At 40.1% G+C, this 17,211-nt stretch overlaps 1 protein-coding gene across 3 annotated transcripts in view; it reads right to left on the reverse strand.

Annotated features, from left to right (window-relative positions):
- LOC144499158 (triokinase/FMN cyclase-like) overlaps positions 1-17,211 on the reverse strand; it is an 81,506-nt gene that overhangs the window by 51,948 nt on the left and 12,347 nt on the right. For 2 of the 3 annotated variants that reach the window (XM_078221239.1, XM_078221237.1), the window contains exons 2-5: positions 9,448-9,558; positions 4,671-4,852; positions 1,724-1,802; positions 1,018-1,107 (exon numbers count right to left, since the gene is read on the reverse strand). In XM_078221239.1, the coding sequence (XP_078077365.1) occupies positions 1,018-1,107; positions 1,724-1,802; positions 4,671-4,852; positions 9,448-9,558 (462 nt within the window). Of the gene's footprint in view, positions 1-1,017; positions 1,108-1,723; positions 1,803-4,670; positions 4,853-6,759; positions 6,853-9,447; positions 9,559-17,211 lie in introns of those variants that run through there. The other variant, XM_078221238.1, reaches the window with a different exon arrangement.

The raw sequence follows: 17,211 nt of genomic DNA on the forward strand, positions 1-17,211 counted from the left end.
AGGTCATTGGGTCTTGTTAATAATTTTCTATTAACTATGTAGCACAACTATTACCTGTCAACTTGTCAGCCCAAACTTGGACCATGCCCATGTTCTGCTATAGGCTGGCAAGTATGACTTCATTATCCGAAGTTGTGGACAGAGCTGTACATTCAGCCCCTTGATTGTGTTCTGCTATTCAATTATATCTGTGCTGATCTGTACCTCAATACCATTTACCTGTTGTTGCTCCATTTCAACTTATATTCTTATATTTGCAGACAGACAGAAGATGTGCACACATTGCACTTGTTTCAGCTGAACACATTAAGTGACAGCCAGAGTCAATCTGCCTTGTTTAAATTTCAAACAATATTTGCCAATAACTGTGACTGTCATCAACTGATGCATTCTCCATTGCAACACCTCTCCAAATCAGAGTCCATTTGCCAACTAATCAACGCTTTCTTCTCATACAGTATAAATTTGTTGTCTCCCTTAGATTTATATTCTTGCGAGTGCAGGATGAAAAGCTTTGACAAAAAATGTCTCTTTTTCAGCAATTACTATACTTACCTAAAATTTTCAGTTGGCCCAGCCTCAACAATTTTGAGAAAGAATGTTCCAGATTTCCACTATACTTGGTATGAAGATGTACTCTACTCTTCTCCAGAATGGCCAGGTCCTAATGTCAAGATAATGCCCTTTATCATTGTAAACTCATGAGCAAACATGTCCATTTCCTGACAGGCATTCATTATCATTGATAAAGCGGTTGAAGTGTTTGAGTCAACCATATCCAGAACATATCAAGAGACTGGATTGCACAGCTCCATTTACAGAACATAGCATTTACTGAAATATTAGTCAGGTTTTATAACCTGCCTTTTGCCCAACCACCAGAGTCAAAATCCCAGCTGAGTCTTCCAGGAAAATGATATTTTTCTATATCCATACAAGCAACATGTGCTCTGCTACTGTACTGCTAACCAGTTACTATACTGTTCTTTAAGCTCTATTCTTTGAACAGCCTCTTACCCAGTCCAATTTCCAGTTCATCTGCTTCCAGATGGAAGGTTGGCTCAGATCCAGGAACACTGCAGGGTGACAGACAGATTCCCATTGTACCTAAGCAGAAAAATAACAAATTTTGTAATCAAACTAATGTATGGGCCACACTCACCCTGGCCAGTGGAAAACATTACATCACATCCCTGACTTGTGCCTTGTGGATGGTGGACAGGCTTTGAAGAGTCAGGAGATGATTTAGTTGGCACAGAATTCCCACCTCTGAACTGCTCTTGTATTAAAGTATTTATAAAGCTGATCCAGTTAAGTTTCTGGTCAGTGATAACCTCCAGGATGTTGATGGTGAGGAATTCAATGATGGTAATGCCACTGAATGTCAAGGGAAGATGGTTATGTTTTTCTTGTTGGGTATTGTTATTGCTTAGCACTTTTGTGATATGTATGTTACGTCGCACTTATCAACCCAATCCTGAATGTTGTCCAGGTCTTGCTGGATATGAAAATGGACAGTTTCACTATCAGAGGCATTGTGAATGGTGCTGAACATTGTGCAATCTTCAGCGAACATACCCACATCTGATCTAGATGTCCAGTCACAAATATGGATTGAATTCCTCTGAATTGACTTCCTAATATTTCCTTTTGTAAGTGCACTGCACAACAACAATCAACTAGAATATGTTCCATGGTTTGGCTCTGCAATGTGATCACTTACCTAATTTACTTAACGCGATGTTCAGTCTCTCTACAATTTCATCAAGTGGCTTCTTCATTTCAGACATGGCCCCAGCCATCTACCAACAGCAAAGATAAGTCAATAAGTACAGCAGAAGAGCTTAAATTTAGATCTAATTACTCAACAAAGGGTTTATTATAATTTTCTTCCATCTTTTTCTGAAAATATTTGCAGTACAGCTCCCAGGTTCCCTCAACGCCTTTCCCAAGTGGTTATTCATTTGTGAACCTAGAGAATTGTCAGGGTGTTCAACTGTAAAAGGCATCACTTCCAAAGCTAATCATTTATACACTTAAGAGTTATTGTCACATTTCTGAACATTAGCTTATTTTCATGCAGAGAAAGTTATGAAGCTACATGGCAGTATTTTAAGTTAACTTATGTTCACAAAAAAAGTAGGAAAGAGGCAGCTGTGTTTTCAAGCTAAACCAGACTAACCAGTCTGATGAAACATTGAAAACCTTCCGGAAACCATACACTCAAGGCCGGTTCCAAATGCTGCTAGTTCAGGTAGGTCAGAGGTAAACTTCCCTGATGTCAATCTGTCTGGCCTTCAAATATGTTCAGATATCAGAGCGGGGAATATCTGAAAAACTAATTACTTTTGTTCATATTATGATTCAGCTAAGGACCATTAACCTTTAAAGCGAAATCTAAACACCTTTTAACCAATAGAATAACCCTACAAGATCTCGCTTTTTAAAAATAAACAAAACAAATTTTGTACATAAAAGACTAAACTAAACAAGCACTTTAAACTTCACAATATGATTCATAAATAAGCTGTGCACTCAGGCTTACTTACTACTTCCCCCAAGAATTCTCTTATAAGACATATCAATCTCTTCTGTTTCTAACTAGGCATTATTCCAGCTTCTGTTCTCATAAAATTCAAATTGAGGTTAAGCCTCACCTGCATTCCATACAGTCAATGATGAAGCTCGTTTTTTTTTAACCATACTCACAATACAGATCTATGTAACTGTAATTTACTTTGGCTAGCTTTGGTAAGCTGCAATCGACATGAGGTCTAAACTGCATCTAAGTTTCCCAGCAATCACTCAGATAAATTGAAACCAGATATTCTCCCTAAACTCTGTCCATCTCCATTACAATATAGCCTACTCTGGAACATCCTGAAACTTATCTTTTGGTTTAATTGTCCCTCATTTATCATTTCTTCTCTGATCTGATTAAGTAAATGAGTTTTCCAACTCACCAATATTGGCTGAATGCTTTTAAACTGATCAAGCTCCAACTCCCCAGACAAAATATCTCTCTGGAATATACTTCTTGCAAGGTTTGCAGACATTACAGCTGGAATTCTCCCAAAAAAAATTCTAAGTGTCGAATTCACGTGAAAACTGGAGTAAATCACGCTGGTTTTTTCAGCGGGAGTTTCAAAATGAATCTCCCACACTCTGTGCACTGCAGAGTGCACTAGCGTGATTCACTCCAGAATTCAGAGGGCGGGGCCTATTTCTGCCCAGGAGGCCGGCAGCATAGCGCTGGGCAGGCCACTGTGCATGTGTCGATCTATCAGTGCCAAGATCAGCACATGCACAGTGATCCCACCCTGCCAGCCTCCCGATTGCTGGCCAGCCCTGCGACCACTGCGAAGCTGGCCCTCCACCCCCATGGCCCGATCGCTGGCCCCCCGATCATGTCCGTGTGGAGTTTGCACATTTTCCCTGCGTCTGCGTGATTTTTGTATTGATCCTCTTGGCAGAAGGTATTTGCTATAATGAGGCTTTCACTTTGTCAGCAGGGGGACGGAATTTACATTGGCTTTTCCCACCGCATTTATTCCTCTATTTCGATTCCAGATGTTGGAGTCACAGCCAACCCTGGCATTAAAGCCCCCCAATGGATTATTCTTTTTTGTTCTTTTTGGATAACAGAGAGGACTTCATCAAGGTCAGATTGGGACTTCTCTTAACATCCTCAATCAATCAGCAACCAATCTGTTGGTACCTTTAAATAGCACTGCTGGGGAATCCTTCCTAGTGCTGAATGCATTTTCAGATGTCTGCTTTTGAGAAGGCAGGAATGGCAAGGTAAAAAAATGACAGTGCTAGCATCAGATCAGTGTCACAAATTTCTGGTGCATGCTCCTTACGTCCGCACAATCACTCTCACCAAAAGGACTTCCAATGTGGGCTGCACCTGAAGAGCGTCAATACAGCACAAATATCATTTTGGTACCAGAACAGTGCCTATAATATTATTTACCCAAATTTTGTGGCACAGGGTAATGCCTACAACCATGTTCAGAATAACATGCTTAACCTTCATCAAGCTCAGATTAGAACTTTCCTAGCTTAAGTTGTTAAACCTGGTGAATGTTAAACATCTGTTAAACAGAAGTCGAACACTCACTACCCTTCCACTCCTTTGACAATTCCTGTTCCTGAAAAATGATGGTTAGTATCTCTATTATGGGGCGCACGTTGGCACAGTGGTTAGCACTGCTGCCTCTCAGCGCCAGGGACCCGGGTTCAATTCCAGCCTCGAATCACTGTCTGTGTGGAGTTTGCACATTCTCCCTGTGTCTGCGTGGGTTTCCTCTGGGTGCTCCAATTTCCTCCCAGTCCAAAGATGTGTGGGTTAGGTTGATTGGCCATGCTAAATTGACACTAGTGTCAGGGGATTAGCAGGGTAAATATGTGGGGTTACGGGAATAAGGCCTGGGTGGGATTGTGGTTGGTGCAGGCTCGATGGGCCAAATGGCCTCCTTCTGCACTGTAGGGATTCTATGCCTTCTATGATTTCTTCCTGGGTGTTCTTTAGCATTCTGGGGTGCATACCATCTCGGCCTCTTGACTTATTTTACTTCCCGTTCCACTGGTAACTGTAGGACTTATTTCTTTGCAAAGCAACAGGCCTTGAGATCCTTTCTTCAGCACTTTTTATATATCAAACTTACTTTGCTTATGAGTACCGTGCCACATAGACCCCTCCTCCCAGCTTTTTTATATGTGGTGAAGGCACAGTCATCAGCTACAATAATCATCTCCACAGTGATTCCCTCTGCTTTTGTCTCCTCCAGAGCTAAGCCGAAATTTAGTCGATCTCCTGTGTAGTTCGTGACAATCAGTAGTACACCAGCTAGAGAAAGTGGAGATAAAAATTTGAGACATGTGGTCTTATCTTATTCTTCTTAACATACTGGAATGGCTGTATGTACTTAAAGTTGATAAGACAACAGGTCCAAATATGATATATCAAAGAATACTGAGGGAAGTGAGAGTGGAAATTGCAGAGGCATTGGCCATAAGTTTTCAATCTTTTCTCACAGGGGTGGTCCCAAAGACTAAACCTTACACCCTTGTTCAAAAAAAGTGTAAAGATAAATAGTTTAATGTTAGTGTTGGGGAAACTTCTGGAAACAATTATTCAGGATAGAATTAATAGTCACTTGGACAAATGGGAGTTAATTAAAAACAGCAGCATGGATTTCTTAAGGAAAAATCGTGTTTAATTAACTTGATAGAATATTTGAAGAAGTAATAGAGAAGGTTGATGAGAGCAATGCCGCAGATGTGGTATATATGGACTTCCAAAAGGCATTTAATATGTCTCCGCACAACAGACTTCTGAGCAATGTTATAACTCATGAAATAAAAGGGACAGTAGGACCATGGATAGAAATTGGCTGAATGACAGGAAACTGAGAATAGTGATTAATGGATGTTTGTTTTGGAGTTCCCCAGGGGTCAGTATTGGAACTCTTGCTTCTCCTGATATATATTAGTGACCTAGACCTTGAAGTACATACATGGCACAATTTCAGAATTTTCAGATGATACAAAACTTGGAAGCATTGCAAACTGTGAGGAAGATGGTGCAGAACTTCAAAAAGAGGGCAAGTTGGTGGAGTGGCAGGTGGGGGGCGGGGGCAGACAAAGTTCAATGCAGAGAAATGTGAAGGAATTAATTTTGGTTTGAAGAATATGAAGAGACAATATGAAATAAAGGTACAACTCTAAAGGGGGTGCAGGACAGAAGAAGCTAGGTATGTATGTGCATAAGTCATTGAAGTTGGCAGGACAGGTAGGGAGAGCACGGTTCTTAACAGTATCTTAAACTTTATTAATAGTGGCACAGAGTACAAGAACAAGGAGGTCATGTTGAACCACTATAAGACATTAGTTTGGCCTCAGGTGGAATATTATGCCAAGTTCTGGATGCCACACTTTAGGAAGGACGTGAAGTCAGTGGAAAGAGAAGAAAAAATGAGAATGATTCCAGAAAAATGGAACTTCAGTTATGAAGAAAAATTGGAAAAGTTGGGATTGTTTTCCTTGGATATTTGACAGAAGTATTCAATATCATAAGAGGTCTGGACAGAGCAGATAGGGAGAAATTGTTTCCACTCATAAAAGGACCAGAACGAGAGAGCACAGAGTTAAAGAAATTGGCAAAAGATGCAAAGGTGAAATGAGAAAAGAATTTTCATGCAGCGAGAGCTTAAGGTCTGGAATGCAGTAAATTATTCTTTCATGGGGCATAGGTGTTGCTGGCTAGGTCATCATTTATTGCCCATCCTTAATTGCCATTGAGAAGATGGTGGTGAACCACCTTCTTGAACTGCTGCAGGCTATTTGGTGTAGGTACACCCAAAATGCTATTAGGATTTTGATCCAACGACAGTATAGGAATGGTGATGTAGTTCAAAGTCAGGTGTAGCTTGGAGAGAACTTGCAGGTAGTGGTGTTTCCATGCAACTGCTGCCCTTGTCCTTCAAGGTGCTCGAGGTCACAGGGGGTATTGAAGGTATGTTGGAGGTAGGTTCATTTGAAGAATTCAAAGAAAATTATTTTGTTATCTGAAAAGGAAGAACGTACAGGGTTATGGGAAGAGGCAAGAGAAATGGCACCAAGCAATTGCTCATTTGGACAGCCTGTGCAACACAATGGGCTGAATGTCCTCCTTCTTTGTTGTAACAATTATATGATTCTGTGTGACACTGGTCAGAAGAAGATGAGGAAATAAAAATTGAGGGAGGAGATGACCTTGACTGTCATGATTCAAGTTGCCTATTATTGCAGCAGAAGGCAAGATCCACAACTCCATCCGTGTTGAACCTGGTCCCATGAAGCAAGTTCTCCTCTATCATTGCAAGATAAGCATGTTATGGGCTGCAGCTGTAGTTAGCGGCACCTTCCGGCAAACTTTAATTGCAAATTTTTGTGCGTGTGTATGGCTAGCTTTTTGAATGCATGATACCTACTTTTGTTTTGCACAATTGCAATATTTGAAATGGATTAAGGACTGCACAGTATCTTCCAGGCTACACCACGGTTGTGCACATGGTGGTTCAGCAGCAACATTGCTGATTGCCATCCTGGCCTGCTTTCTTTAATTTTGTAACATTTCAAATAGGAAATACAATTCAAACATTTCAAAACTAACTACATGGTGGGTGAATTCTTGGTTGTGGAGAAAAGACGAAATATTGTACGCGCTAGTATGAAAAATTGCTTTCTTTGAAAAGATGCAACAGATATAGAGGAACTGGGAGAATGGAATACAATCCTAACACGAGGATAGTTTGATGATGAGTAGTTAAGGTAGCTGAGGGAGTTGAAGGCTTTTAGTGAATATTGGGTGATAGTCACTGCCTATGTTGAGCGATAAATGGGCATTTTAGTAAGTTTGGAAAAATGGAGCGGAAAGGCGAAGGGTGAGGGGAGAGGGAGAACAACCTTATGACAACTAAATTATATTATAGTGATACTGTACATGTTTCTATTCTGCAAAATATTTCATCCATATGTTAGAATAATGGTCATGTATTCCAATTGGCAGAATATGACTGTGGTATCCCAAAGCAACCTGTATTGGAGACTAAATTATTCACCATTTGTATTGCCAATTATTTGTAAGGGCAATGCAATTTTTCAGGTAACTAAGTTGTGTTTTACTAATATTTGATCACAAGATATAGATATTTGGACAAATATGAGGTGATCAGAGACAGCCATCATAGAATTGTAAGCCAGGTCTATTGAACCTGGTTGATTTTTTGAGGAGGTAACTAACAGGGTAGGGAATGTCTATGGATGTTATCTATTTATTTAAGGGACTGTTAAAAACAATTGACTGCATGGAATTTGGAGATAATTTATTGCATTGAATTGAGAATCAGTTGGGAAGTAGGAGACAAAGAGTAGGTACAATAGATAAGTACAAAGGTTGAGCAGTGGTATTCACATGGGATCTGTAATGGAGCACAGCCTTTCAGGATACTTATAAATGACTTTGATTTTCTTTTATTTGTATGGCTGTCATCAGTTTGTAGCGTACGCAGTGTGTTCCAGTAGGTCTATGGGATTTTAAACGACTGCATTTTTAAAATATCCTATTTCAATGGAAGTACTTCATTAACTCAATGGTTAAATGGCATTCTTTGAGGAGGATGTTTTTTCTGCCAACATCAGGAGCTGTGTTGGTCTCAATATCCGAGAAATAATGGGAGGGAGACAACAGCCTTCACATGGTCCTCCCATTAAAGTAAGTTTTCCAACTTGTAAACCTGCACCTAATGTTGCCAGGAATTGAACCCAATCACTGGGCTCCTGGTCCAAGCAGTAAAAACCCACAAAACAAAATGACTTGGATGATGGTTTACTGAAGTTTGTTGATGACATTAAATTAGGTGGTGCAGCAAAGAGAGCAGATGGGAACAACAAGTTGTTAAAGGACATTAATAGATTAAGTAAGTGGGCAAAATTGTAGCAGATAAAAGCATTGGGAAGTGTGAAGACATCCATTTTGGACCTAAGAAAGATAGATTGCGATATTTTCTAAATGCAAATTGTGGATGAGCAGAGAGACTGTGGAGTCTGACTATAGAAATCACTAATAGCTGGTGGACAGGAGGAAAAAATAATTTGAAAGACAAACGGAATGTTGGCCTTTATATAAATACAGCTGAATATAAAGTTATGTTATAACTGGTACAAATTCATGGTTAGACTCCAACTGAATTACTTCTGGGAAGCACACCTCTGGAAGAGTATATTGGCCTTGGAATGAGAGCAGTACAGGTTCACCAGAAAGGGTTATATTATGAAGACAAATTGCATAAATTAGATTTGAATTCCTTTGAATACTGAAGATTAAAGGGTGATCTAATTGAGGTTTTTGAGATGATTAGAGGATTTTCTAAGGTAGAGAGAAACAATTTCCTTTGGTGTCCAGAACAAGGGGCATAATTTTTATAATTAGAGTTAGTCCTTCCAAAGGAGTTGGCAGAAAAAATGTCTTCAATTTCATACAAATATTACCAGAAATCTGGAAGTCTCTCCCCCCCCCCCCCCCCCCCCCGCCAAAAGGTTGTTGAGCTAGCTCAGCTGAAACTTCCAAAACTGAGATAGATTTGTTTGGCAGCTGTATTAAGAATCAAGGTGAGTAAATGGAGTTAATGTATGGATCAGCCATGGTCTAACTGAATGGCGGAATAGGTTCAAAGCAACTGTCTACTCTTGTACTTATAACCTTAAATAACTTTTTAAAAAAAAATATTGAAAAGAATATTAACAAAGGACAATGTTTCAGAACTGAAAATAAATTCAAATGTTCTGTAAGAACTCCACTGCAGCTGGAAATCTGTTCATAGGAAATGATAGCCCCCAACAGATCTTCTCGGGGGCTGTAGTATTCTGTTCTGTAGTTCTACATTTTCCATAAGGTTGTACCTGCTCCTGCTCTGTCCATAGTTCGGATCGCAGCTGAAATACTTGCAGGTGGTGGAGAAGTGAAAACATCTCCTGCAATGGCACCAGACAACATTCCTACTCCAACATATCCTGAAGAGAAGAGAAAGGAATTTTAGAATGCTCTGACAGTTTCTATGCAGCAATATACCTTGAAGAGTTCACTTCTTTTTTCCTCTAATTTTTCTCTCCTCCAATCCTGAAGATGTTGACTCCTGATGGGGTATACTTTCATGTGCTTAAGTAAACCCCAAATATTTCCTAGATGTTCATTCTTCGCATGTGAGCTAAAACAAAACATATCATGGACATAGAAAGTATTAGTTGGGCCCTTACCCAAAATATCAAAGATGAGGAAATAGCTGAATGAACTGGGTAAAGCTAAAGTATGGGTAGTGAGAGAAAATGGTGAGGAGAGAAAAAAATGTGGTATAACCATGAATGCTATTTTGAGATTTAAATAATGACTCCTGGACACTTAAAATTATTCATACCGTTGTTAAAAATTAATCAGATTTATATGCTTTCATCTGTGCCAGATTGGGGGCAAGTTTTAATGATACTGTGAGTGTACTGATTCCTAGATTTCTGCCCCCATTCCCATTGTGTGGGAGTTTTATGGTCCTACGATTAGGGCGTGAGTAGTGAGCCCACACACAGCAATCATGCCCTTGCCTACTATATTGTGGAAATGGGCATTTTAGACCCCTCACTATTTTCATGAATCAGGCCTGTTTTGTTAGGGTATGTGGCTCATGGCATCTCAGAGGAGTCATGAACCTTGGGGAAAGGCTGTTGTGGATTTGGAAACCATTCAGTAAGTAGATATACGAGATCTTGCTGACTTAAATTGTCATAATTAAAAGCTGGGTGGTAAGTTAAATATGTTTTTAACACAGTGATCAGTTTAGGTCAGTTGGCTAGACAGCTGGTTAATGATGCAGAGTGATGCCAACACTGCGAGGTCAATTCCCGTAACGCCTGCGGTTATCCATGAAGACCTGCCTTCTCAACCTTGCCCCTCGCCTGAGATGTAGTGATCCTCAAGTTAAATCACTGCCATTCAGCTCTTTTCCTCAAAGGTGAGAGCAGTCTATGGTCATTTGGGACTATGGCCACTTATTTCATCACTTATAGAGTACATGCCATTAAATTGATCAGCATTTTATCAATATTCACATGCTTTGGAGTACTTTCTCCAGTGGCTGAATTCTTCTTCCATATTCAACAGTGTTGAGAATCTGAATTTAATGTATCATCTGGACATCTTTCTATTGATTTAGAGTCCAGAGATTTGTTGAACCTTTGAGGCACTCTTCTAGTATTCACTATGAACTCACGAGCCCTATAATATCGAGATGTCTTTGCAATGCTAATGAAACTGTCAAAATAAACATAATCCTGTTAAATGCTCATAAATTTCCAAAATATACAGGCATTCAAAAACCACTTCAAAAACACAAAGTCCTCTCAGAATCTCATAAAACTGTCAATAAAAAAAGTATAGACTCCCCTTCACAGCTGTCTAAAACTTCCACAGAGATTAATCTATTTGTGAGGCTTAGATTTCAGCCAATCGTTTACAATGGGATTCCATCAGACACCTGGATAAACAAAGACACTAGAGCAGAATACATTGTGACCATTGAAACTTGCTGATGGCAAACCTGGCAATCAGAATGGTCAGCCATCAGTTGCGCCAGATGTCATCAGTTCAATTTGCTTCAAAGATTTCCACGGTGAGATAGAATTCTATTATGAATGTTTGGAAGTGGTCTGATTCCCAATTCCCACTCTAGTGGGAAAGTCTGGATCTTAGTATCAGAAAGAATCAATACTTATCAGTAATAGTCTGCAATTTTATTCAAAAAATAAGGAAAGTTCCTGAAGCTTTTGTCACAATCTGCTAAACAGGAAATAAATTATTGGGTATACGTGTGATTTCCTGATATGACAAAGCTATGTCATACTACATTTTCAGAACAACCACATGTCATTGACCTATTTTTGGGACTGTTTGAAGTTGCTAAATTTTCTGAGGTTCTATCAGCTTTTGTCGATTAGCTTTTGCTCATTTTCTTCATAGCATCAGTAGTTGTATTAATCAACTAAGCTACCAGTTTCTACTGAATTCTTTATTTATGCATGGCTAGGTGTTCACATTTCCATAGTGTTTCAATACATTATCGAACTCCATTGTCTCTGTTCAATGGTCCACATCTGAGGACTGCCCTAATTTAGTTCCACTCCTATCGGTCTCAATGTAGCCAGCACGTCTGACAGTAGCTTCTCCTCTCATTCTTAGACCCTTCCTTTTACTCAGTTATTTGTTACTCCTTGATGACATAATACATATGCTTGGAAACTGTTTTCATATTAACGCTGAGAACTACCAGCTCTACCCCCTCACTATCCTCAACCCTCATGTCACCACTGTAAATTCAAATGACCTTATCTTACATAAATTACAGATAAACCAGAATTTTCTCTAGCCGAACAACAGGGACATTGAAGTCACCTGGTTCACAGCCCTAACTCTCTGCTTCTCTCTATCAACATAGTCCTGGGTAAACCTAATGGTTTGTATCTGTAGCCCATTCTGAGTGCTAAGCTAAACTTCAAATCTCAGTGCCTATCCATCACCAAAACTGTTTACTCTTAGCTCTGTAACATTCATCCATATCTTACGGTGGATTTCTATTGTATGCATATTCTTCCATGCTCCTGTCTTAGCAGCCCCCACCTGTGAAATATATCACTTTATAATGTTGGCATTATGTTATGCTGTTATCCTTCTGACAATTCTGCAAACCTACATCCTCCTTTTTTCTGTTCATTCATGGGATGTGGGCATTGCTGACTAAGCCAATATTTATTTCTCATCCCTAATTGCCCTTGAGAAAATAGTGCTGAGTTATCTTCTGGAACCATTGCAATCCATTTGTGTAGCTAAATCCACATTGCTGTTAAGGAATGATTTTGACTCAGTGACAGTGAAAGAACTGCAATATATTTCCAAATCAGGATGATAAGTGGCTTGGAGAGATGGGGGGCATTCAAGCAGTGTGTTTCCATGTGCCTGCTGCCCCTGTCCTTCTAGATGGTCCCTGCTTTGGGTTTAGAAGATGGTGTCAAAGGAGCCTTGGTGAGTTCCTGCAGTGCATCTTGCAGATGGTACACACCGCTGCCATTGTGTTTCAGTAATGGAGGGAGTGAATGTTTGTGCATGGGTTGCCAAACAAGCGGGCTGCTTTGTCCTGAACTAATTTCTTACTTTCCCACTTTGCCAAATAGCCTACTTTTGTGTTGTTAGCAAGTATTAATGTTGAGCTCCCTTGTTCAACTCAAAATAATCAATAAATCGTGGAAATCTGGAATAAAAACAGAAATACTGGAAATGGGTCTGGCAGCATCCTCATAAGACAATCATCTCTAAGCAGGAATCTGTCTAATGAATCTTTGGTGCACGCCCTACAAGGTTGGTGTATCCTTCCTTAGATAAGGACACCAAAATTATACACAGTGCTACAGGTGTGGTCTCACCAAGGCCCCATACACTAGGAGTAAGACTTTTTCACTTTTGGACTAAACCTTTTATAATAGTAATTGCTAATGTACCATTTGCTTTCCAAATTGCTTGACTGTACATGCATGTTAACATTCTGTAATTCATGTGCAAAGATAGCCAAGCCTTTTTTATACCAACATTTTTCAGTCTTAAACCATTTAAACAAATATTCTGTTTTTCTATTTTTGTTTCCAAAGTGGATAACTTAATATTTCACCACATTATATTCCTTCTGTAATGTTCTTGCCCAGTCACCTAATCTGCCTATTTCCCTTCACAGCCTCATTACAACCTTCTCAAAAATTATTTATCGACCTAACTCTATATCAATAGCAAACTTGGATACAGTTGGCTCCATTTCCTCATCTAAACCATTGAAATGGATTGTAAATAGCTAAAGTTGAAGCACTGATCCTTGTGGTACCTCACTAACCTCACTAGTTACAGTCTGGCAACCTGAAAATGGCACATTTAATATCACTGTTTTTATTTTGTTCACTAACCAATTTTCCATCCATGCTGTTTTACTACCTTGATATCATGTGACCTAATTTTGTGAAACAGCCTCTTATCATGAATCACAGAATCCCTACAGTGCAGAAGGTCATTCGGTCAATCGAGTCCACACCAACTATATGACAGAAAGTATCTTACCCAGGACCTTTCCCCCATCCTATCCCCAATACTAAGGGGCACTTACCATGGCAAATCCACCTAACCCACACACCTTTAGACTGTGGGGGGGAAACCGGAGCACTCGGAGGAAGCCCATGCAGATGTGGGGAGAATATGCTAACTCCACAAAGACAGTCACCCAAGGCCGGAATTGAACCCAGGTCCCCATTGCAAACCACTGCTGCGAATGCTTTTGGAAACTGCAGATTCACTATGGCCTGGATTCTCCAGCCGTTCACAGCAGAAGGATTCTCTAGTCCCACTGGCAGCACATTCCTGCTGTGGCAACCAGAGCATCCTGCCACCAGCAAATGGCACACTGCCTCCCATTGCCGAGAAACATACAGCTGGGAGCCCAGAAAATCCCATCTTACATCAACTGGTTTCCCTTTAACTGTTCTTCTTGATTTGTCAAAAATATATGCCCATTCATAAATACACGTTGACTCTGCCTAATCATGTTATGATCCTCCAAGTGCTCTGTCATGTTTGTGTCACAAGGCCATGCCTGTTTACTTTATAAAATACGATTTTCAACTTTCATCTAACTGAAAATTTTCCACTTTGAAATGCGACAGAACAAACTACTTTAAAATGCAAGGCCATCTCCCAAGGTGAAGGTGCAGGTGAAAGAGCAAACAAGATATCCTTGGGGGAATATGAAGCAACAGACATTTTCTGTAATTCAAAGATCCATCAAAATTCATCACTGTATAAGGAAGAGACATTAAAATGCAATATGCTGGCTATTTAAGCAATGGCTGCCACAGACAGCCTCACCCAAAACCCCTCAGAAATACACAATGGGTGAAGTTTAACAGATTTGGCTGCAGCCACTGCAAAGAGATTTGGAAGAAAAACTTCAGCAGAAGAGACAGGCTGAATGCTCTGCTCCTCTCCTCTCTATTTTGGTCCAAGTGCGTGATCCGGTTCAGAAGGCAAACTTACTAGAAATCTACCAACAAACTAAGATCTCATAATTGCAACATCTTCTATATCTGATCGTATTAACGAAACCAACTAAACATTTGAAATCTACGCCTCGAGGGCAATCAAGAGATACTTATTTGTATATTATTTTAACTTTTTATTGGACTATAACTTCCCTTATCTCTGGTACGTGTTTTTCCAATTTAGAACAAACTACTTTAAAATTGGGGCTGGGGTTAGGACGCAAATGACTGCATGCGGGTCGAATGCTTGGTGTTGCGTTTCATTATTTTTGTCTGGTTTAGTGATTAATAAAGTTGCTCTTTATTTATTTTAAGAAAACCTTGTTTGGCTCCTTATTTCTCACTGCATAAATAGTTAAATACATTTTAATTTGGAAAAGGCATATCCTTGTGAAAAATAAAACTTAAACCTTTGTTGTGACCAACCGAGGAGGCTGAATAGAGGGGAGCTAGTTCAACCCTTCTTACCTGGTCTTAACATATATCTTCCATAATAGATTCTAGCACTTTTCCTGTTATTTATGTCAAGCTAACCGGCCTACAGTTCTCTGTTTTCTCTCTTCCTCTTTTGAAGAGTGGATTTAAAATTGTTACCTTCCACTCCATGCAGACTGTACTAGAATCTAAGAAATTTTAGAAGATTAAAATCATTGTATTTCACTATCTCTCTCTCTATATGTGTATATATATATATATATACACCTCTTCTAAAACCCAAGGATACAGGCCAACAGACCTAGGGGACTTGTTAATTATAAGTCACATGAATTTCTCTATTTCTTTACTCATTATATCCCTAAATTCCTCATTTTCACAAGATCCCAAGTTTCCTGTAATGTTTTTGTGTCTTCCTATAGTCAAGACAGATTCAAAGTATTATTTTAATGTCTCTCCCATTTTCTCTTCCCCATTATAATTTCTCTGATCTCTGCCAGTAAAGAATACACCTTTAATTTTGTTAATCTCTTCCTTTTTATGTCCCTTGCTAGTTTGTCATGAAATCAATTTTTCTTTGTCCATGTGCTTTGTAAGATAGCATTGTGAATATTGTAACTTTCAGGACACAGGTTGTTCCAATACTTGTTACATTTGATTCTGCCAAGTGACGAGGGACCCTCTTGGAGCGCTTTGATTGATTACCCATATCATTTCAAGGGTCAGTCAGCTTTAGTCAGAGAGTGAGAGTTAGGCACATGAGATGAAGCTCCAGGCAGCTGAAGTGTTGCTGTTGGCTCTGATGAGCTGGGTTGGAAAGCTTCAAGTAGTGAGGGCTCAGGAGATGCCAGGGAGAGCATAAAATGTAGTGGAAAGTTGATGGTGCTGTGGCCCACTGGGGAAATGGTGACCCTTTGGACCAGTGCTGTTCTGCTCGGCGTACCTTAAGAGCTGGAGTTGTGCTTCTGAGTTGGTGCTGGACTGCAGCTTCTGGAAGCCAGTGGAAGGATCTCAGAAGAGATTAAACCATCAGGAGGTGCGCAGTCATCGAGGCAGTCTGTGTTAGAGTGACTTTTGGAAGGAATGTCACGTGAGGGAGACAGATTTTTTAATGGGATTGTTTAACTCATAGTGGACACTGATGTCTGGGTGGGTTGCTGAGAAATCCATGGGATCTATCTTGGTTGCATCTGCCATTTATGTGTAGTGTGGTATGTTTGACCATAATTTGTCTGTTAATTCACATGTATCTCATGTTGATTCTAAATCTTAGAGTACAGTACAAATATTGCAAATTGTTTTATTTTTCTTACTTTGTATGGAGAATTTATTTTGTTTGTTTAAAAACCATGGAATCTTGGCTTGATTCTCTTAGTAAGTACCGTTTGACAAAGTCCCTCATGGTAGGCTAGTGAAAAAGGTTGGATCCCATGGGATAAAGGGGGAGGTGGCTAGATGGGTGGAGAACTGGCTTGGTCATAGAAGACAGAGGGTGGTAGTGGAAGGGTCTTTTTCCGGCTGGAGGCCTGTGACTAGTGGTGTACCGCAGGGCTCTGTATTGGGACCTCTGCTGTTTGTGATTTATATAAATGATCTGGAAGAAGGAGTAACTGGGGTGATCAGTAAGTTTGCGGACGACACAAAACTGGCAGGACTTGCAGATAGTGAGGAACATTGTCAGAGGCTACAGAAGGATATAGATAGGCTGGAAATTTGGGCAAGGAAATGGCAGATGGAGTTCAATCCTGATAAATGCGAAGTGATGCATTTTGGTGGGAATAATGTAGGGAGGAGCTACACGATAAATGGAAGAACCATAAAGGGTGTAGAGACGCAGAGGGACCTGGGTGTGCAAGTCCACAGATCTTTGAAGGTGACGTCACAGGTGGAGAAGGTGGTGAAGAAGGCATATGGCATGCTTGCCTTTATAGGACGGGGCATAGAGTATAAGAGTTGGGGTCTGATGTTGCAGATGTATAGAACGTTGGTTCGGCCGCATTTGGAATACTGCGTCCAGTTCTGGTCGCCACACTACCAGAGGACGTGGAGGCTTTGGAGAGAGTACAGAGGAGGTTTACCAGGATGTTGCCTGGTATGGAGGGGCTTGGTTATGAG

The sequence above is a fragment of the Mustelus asterias genome, chromosome 9 (assembly GCF_964213995.1).
Source record: "Mustelus asterias chromosome 9, sMusAst1.hap1.1, whole genome shotgun sequence".
Lineage (NCBI taxonomy): Eukaryota > Metazoa > Chordata > Chondrichthyes > Carcharhiniformes > Triakidae > Mustelus > Mustelus asterias.